This window comes from Octodon degus, unplaced genomic scaffold (genome assembly GCF_000260255.1).
Source record: "Octodon degus isolate 3935 unplaced genomic scaffold, OctDeg1.0 scaffold00033, whole genome shotgun sequence".
In the NCBI taxonomy this organism is placed as follows: Eukaryota; Metazoa; Chordata; class Mammalia; order Rodentia; family Octodontidae; genus Octodon; species Octodon degus.
This window is the reverse complement of record NW_004524609.1, coordinates 8003450-8009664: the sequence shown is the minus strand read 5'-3', so window position 1 is coordinate 8009664 and position 6215 is coordinate 8003450. Positions and strand designations below refer to the sequence as shown.

General features: G+C 42.6%; 1 protein-coding gene across 1 annotated transcript in view; it reads left to right on the top strand.

The window, feature by feature from the left end:
• Positions 1-4223, top strand: part of Abca8 (ATP binding cassette subfamily A member 8) — a 96542-nt gene extending 92319 nt beyond the window's left edge. Inside the window, exons 38-40 of the mRNA XM_023713973.1 lie at positions 593-672; positions 2327-2382; positions 2517-4223. Of these exons, the coding sequence (XP_023569741.1) occupies positions 593-672; positions 2327-2382; positions 2517-2615 (235 nt within the window). The 3' untranslated portion in view covers positions 2616-4223. The remainder of the gene's footprint in view (positions 1-592; positions 673-2326; positions 2383-2516) is intronic.
• Positions 4224-6215: the final 1992 nt, after the last annotated feature.

Genomic DNA, 6215 nt, shown 5'->3' with positions numbered 1-6215 from the left:
TAAATGAAAGACCATTTTGTAGTGAAAAAAAAAAATATATATATATATGTATATACAAAATAGTTAGCAAAGATATACAGCTACTTTCTCTTAGTTCAATGAGAAGATTTGAACTAATAGTGTTTAGACAAGCTATCATGTCTGCATCTTGTACTATGAATATCTACTATGAAGACAACAATATGCAATGTATTAATTATTGCAACTGTCCCACTAACCTGTTTTGAAACTGTCTCATTGCTACTTCTTTCTCAATAAAATTAATATAAAAAAATAAAATAGATCAGAGACAAATACTGCATGAACTTATTTGGAAGGCACCTAAAAGAGTCAAATTCAAAAACTCAAAAAGGGGAGCAGGGATCACCAGGGTCTGCAGGCTGGGCGCAGGAGGAGTCGCTGCTTACAGACATGAAATTTCAACTAAGAAGATGAATAGGCTTGAAAGATCTGCTGTAGAAGACTACAGCCATGGCCAGTAATATGTATTATACGCTTAAAATGTGTTAAGAGCCTCAATCTAACATGAAACACTTTCCATCACAAGTTTTAAAATGTTAAGAAGACTGCTGTCACTCCCTTCTCCTCCCAGGTATTCGTCTCTGATGGTGTATAAGTTGCCAGTTGAAAACGTGCGGCCTTTAAGCCAAGCTTTCTTCAAATTAGAGAAGGGTAAGAAACGTGGCTTTGGAATGAAATCTTGAAACAAAGGTAATTCCAAAGGATGGAATAATAGACCTGCAGGACAACAATGAAACGTGACATCATACATTACATCTAAATGATAGAGCTTCAGATTGAATTTTAGAAGGAGCAATACCAAGGAGCTGAAGAGACGTGTGTGTGTGTGTGTGTGTGTGTGTGTGTGTGTGTGTAGAGGGTAATCAGAGAGATTTTTACTTTTGCTTTGTGGAGGGTATTCCTTTTTTCTTTTTTTTTTTTTTCTTTTTTGGCGTATTTTTTATAAATGGGTAAAAACCTAAACACACACACACATACATACACACACACACACATACACTTGGTTATGTATGCATTTAAGAAAAATATATTTTTATATCTATTTAAAATTAAATTTTCTGGGGGCCAGGGAGATAGCTCAGTGAAAAAATGCTTGCTTAGCAAGCACAAGTCCTGAGTTCGATCCCTGGTACCACCAAAACAAAAAATTAATTAATTAATTAAACTGAATTTTCTGTGGACCAAAGTATTGCTTTATTGCCTGAGGCAGAATACTAAGAAACTGACTTCAGTGTGACCATTGAAAATCTTTTTTTTTTTATTTTTTTTATTTTTCGGAACCAGGGATTGAAGTCAGGCCCTTGCACTTGCCAGGCAAGCGCTTATTCTACTGAGCTATCTCCCCAGCCCCTAGAAAGTTTTCTTGGGTCTGGTACACTTGGGGTTCTGCCCTTCCCCTGTCATACCAGCTTGTTAGCTCTGCTACTCTGAGTTCTGCTCATCAGAATTACTTCATACACTGCTTTTACTGTCGCTGGTCTGTTACAGTTTTCCTGCTTGTCCCTTGTTCCAAGAGGACCCTTCTGGCTCCTACCCATCACCTTTGCAGGGCTGGCGATGCTTCTCCTGTCCATTCTGAGCTGAGACCTAGCTTTCTGCACCATGTGGTCATTGACTACGCTCTCCAGGTTGGCACCAAGCTCATCACTGGCCTTATACTTGAGGCTCCATAGTCCAGCTTGTGGGCTGCTAACCAAATTCTAACTACCTTTCCCAGTCCACTGTAGTTGACAAGAAGGGATTTTTGGTCCATTTCGCAGAATTGGCTTGGAGACCAAGGCCCATGAACACAAGCACTCCCTGGAAGACCTCAGATATCTCACTCTAATCTCCAAATGCAAACTTTTTGAAAATATGTCTTCCAGTCTTCTTTTGTTGAACAGGCAAAATCACTGGTTCCTGGACACAGGAGAAAGCTTCTCCACCGTCATTTGTTTTCCCTTAAATCCAAGTTTCAGAAACTATACAGTGGGCCGACGAGATAGCTCAGTGGTCTAAAGCACCTGCTTAGGCAAGCTTAGGCAACTGCAGGGACTGTGGTTCCATCCTCAGCACCACATGCAGGGCCAGCCCCACCCCCAGGCCACACACACACACACACACACACACACAAAGAAAACTGTGTAGCCCATGGGCCTTACACAAGCCCTTCTCCCAATCTAAGTAACCGTTGCTATATTTTTAAATAAATCACTATGTTTAAGATCTTTAAAAGAATATTATATAAATATTATGTGTTGACTTACAAAACCATCTAGATATAAAAATATAAGCTCCTAATACAGTGTATTGCATCCTCGTGCAGTCAAACAAAGCTTCGACCTGGAGGAGTACAGCCTCTCCCAGTCCACTCTGGAGCAGGTAAGTCCCTTTCAGTGATGTCACATCATCCCTAAAATCTAGGTGTAACATACGAGTATGCGTGTTGCACTCACTTGGAGCTACAGAGGGCCGGGTGACATCTGTCTCTCTTCTTTTCTCTTTTCTCCTTTCAGGTATTCCTGGAGCTCTCTAAAGAGCAGGAGCTGGATGATTTTGAAGAGGAGCTGGATCCTTCCGTGAAGTGGAAGCTCCTCCCACCGGAAGAGCTTTAGACGGAAATGTACTCTGTGTCACTGTGGATGCCTGTTTGGCTTTTTATATACATTCATTTTTATAGCATCTCTGTCCCAGCATTTTAGAAATGGTAGTGTCAACATGGAGATGCTTATTGCATGGCAGAGGGAAGGAGTGCATGCTGGGTACAAGCAGGACCTCTGCGGGCAGAGACCCAGGACTAAGTCATCTCCTGCCCCCGCTTCTACGTGTCCACCAGCATCTGGGCTGATTTTCTGTACAATGCTGAATAAATGCATTTCATTGCATACACTGTTGAAGCTTTTAAGGATGATAAATAAATTGTGTTTAACTTGTTTCAATTCAAATGTTAAAATATATTTTTCTTAAACAACAGTGAGAAATCAACATATTTATCCTGTGGAGATCTTCTACTTTCAACAGTTGAGAGCTTAGTAAGAATTTGCTTTGTGTAATAGATCTTGGTATACGCCTTACGCTAACCATTCTACCACATCACTGGCCATATTCTCTGGGACCAAGATAGTCCAGCCTGAGATGAACTGCTAAATTATCATGGCCCTGATTCAACACGGCTGACTCCCAAAAACAACAGCTTCTCTTTCCAATGACCACCTCCTCCTTCATCCCCATCCCAGTCCTGGATACAACTTCCTTTCACCTTTCCTGCGCCACAACGGAGGCCCCCATCAGCTCCTCACATGTCACTAAACCTGTCCCTCAAACTCTGCCCCATAGTCTCAGCCTTCCATTGTCTCCGGTTAGAGGATCCCCCGTGTCCTTCGGATGCTCTCCGTGTCCTCCTCAATGGCAATAAAGGCCTTTTCCTCTCTTTTACTTCTGCTCCTCTGCCAGGCCAAAAAACCCAACAGATATATTTATATCCACCATTAGCACTATGATACAGACAGACTGTGAAAAGTAGGAAACATCATTATGAGGTGAATACACTTTTCTTACTTCCATAAGCCAACTGTGTGCCCTTTTGAAAGGATTTAAAAATATAGGTCTTATAGATTTGTGGATTGTAAGTAATACTCCATGAATATCTGTCACTTTAATTCTCAAGGTTGGTAAATACAGTAACAACCCAAATGACCAAACAGGCGAACAAATTCATTTTCTGTATTGTTTTCTATTTCGTGTACTTTATGCAATCTTCTCTTCCTGACTCCCTGGCCTATGAACACAGTTCCCTGAGACATCATTAAAGCAAGCCTGGGTGACAACGTTATCTGGGAAGGAGTACAGGCCGTGGTTGCCCCGGAGCCCTGCGTGGTTCGCTTAGCTTCCGTGGTCTTTTTCACCTCGCAGAATTGGTGGGAGTTACACAGTGCCAGGTCTGGTGAACGAAGCAGATGAGGATGCACTGCGATTCCGCATAATCTGGCCTTCCCTCCAGGTGGCACTCAGCTCAGCCAACAAGATTTACCACATTTCTTAGTCTCACCTGGTGAAGTCACCGAACATGTCCAGGTCTTCTTCAGAAAGAGGCAGGAGCAGTGGAAGAAGGGTTTGAACCCAAGGGATTGTCTTGGGGGTCTTAATGGTAGCGTGTCTTTTATTGTCATAAATATTTTTAAATTTTTCCTGTGTTTTGATCCCACCACATACATTACTGTACTAAAAAAAAAAAAAGGACATGGTTCCTAGACTCACGGAGTTTGAATCTACAGTATGAGAAAAAGTTTAGGTTCACTTTATAATTATATGATCATCTTTTTTAATGAACTCATCTGCTCCTTTGTTATGCTTTTCCTGGAAAAGGTACATAATTAAATATTAGGTGCTGCCAGGTAGTTAGCACCCACAGCCTCCCCCAAGTCAAATGGGTGACTCGGGCAATCTTGGCATCAGCAAACTCCTCTTTTTGTGCTGCGCCACCAGGAATGGGTTCAAGCTGCTACCTTAAACCCAGATGAAAATGTGCGACCCCCCTGCTCTCTCCCTGCCAGGCTGCACGGCAGTGCTTCTCCGGGTGCGCTCCAGGGGCCAGCGTCGTCACCATGCGAGAATTTACTGACAAGGCTAAGGCTGGAGGCACAGCCCCGGCTCCCTGTGCCACCGACTCCGGAGGTAGAACCCCTACCCCCTGCCACAAATTGTATTTCACAAGCCAATCCTGTGGTCATAATTCTGTGGTTCATGCAAATTAAATTCTTATTCATGCAAATTTGAGGAATACTAGGTTCTACCCTCAGGCCTCTTTTAGAAATATCGAATTTAAAAAATGCAACACTAGTGTAATCATTACAAATTTCTTTCTTTTTTTCTTTTTCTTTTTCTTTTCTTTCTTTTTTTTCTCGTGTGTGTGTGTGTGTGTGTGTGTGTGTGTGTGTGTGTGTGTGTGTATTTAGTGCAGGGTCCACAGGGTCTCACTCCACAGATCGGACTCATGGTGATTTTCCTGTTTCCAGCCACCCAAGCGCTGGGATTACAAGGCACAAGCCACCACGCCCAGTCTCAGTCGCCATCTCAGTGCACCCTTGGGGGAGGGCCGGCACGGCACACCGGGGATCAAGCCCCGGCTGCTGCACTCTGCCTAAACAGGTGCTTTAGCCCGCTGAGCTATCTGGCTGGCCCCACAAATGTCTTTAAATTATTAAAGTGCAGAATAACTATTCTACTTTTTTTATCTTTTTGTTTTTTAAAGAATACAAAATGGTAAAAATAAAACCATTTGAAACTATACAAAATTTCATTAAACAAAGCAATAGGAATTCGACAGTGGATGTTGTATTGTATAACGTCATCTTCAAATTAGTTGTTTAGGTTACCAGATTATAAACCTGCAAAATTGGTAGATAGATACGAAATTAGAAAGAAGAAAAAAAAATGAACAAAGTAAAGTAAAACTTTTAAGTGTCAACTGCTCCTCTCAACAGACCAGCAGAAATCAGCAGTACAATTATACAGAATGTCCTGCATATATACATAAACACGCCTTTTTCCCTTCTTTCCTTTGTCCTCCTCCTCCTCCTGGCTGTCCCCTCCCTTTGCACGGTTTCTTTCCCTTTCACAGTATCTATTGTACCTGTCAGATTTGATTTACTCTTCCAGGTTCTCATGTGCTGATAGATGTGTAAAACCTATAAGGCAACGACATTCTAGAGGTTATGATATTGCTGTGGGCAGCTGAAGTGGACAGAAATGTCACAGGCAGTCACACAGGGCCAGGTTCTCAAGGAGACAGCACAGAAGACCAGATACCCTGCAACTGTGACAGAGACCGATGCTCCCGCTGCAGGTCAATCCTAAAGACCAAAGATCGAACAAATACTCGCCTCCCTAAAGATAAGCACTGGGGGTTGATCGCCCTGTTAAGGAAGCCAGGAAGAGTCACTAATCCAGCTGCTAGCAGCTACTGGATGAAATCCTGTTCTAGATTCATGCCTGCTTTCTGCGTGACTCACTTTCCCATTTGGTCCTGGTTTTAATCAATTTTACCTGAGCAATGGTGCTTGTAATCTCATTGGTTGACCACACTTTTGTCTCATCTCATGCCCACCTACTCGAGTTCCCATGTTCTCCACCACCTTAGACCTGCCTCATCACACGGTTTTACTCTATGAAAGTCCTGGAAGAGACAGGTTCCCAGGGCAACCGGCTCAGGTCCC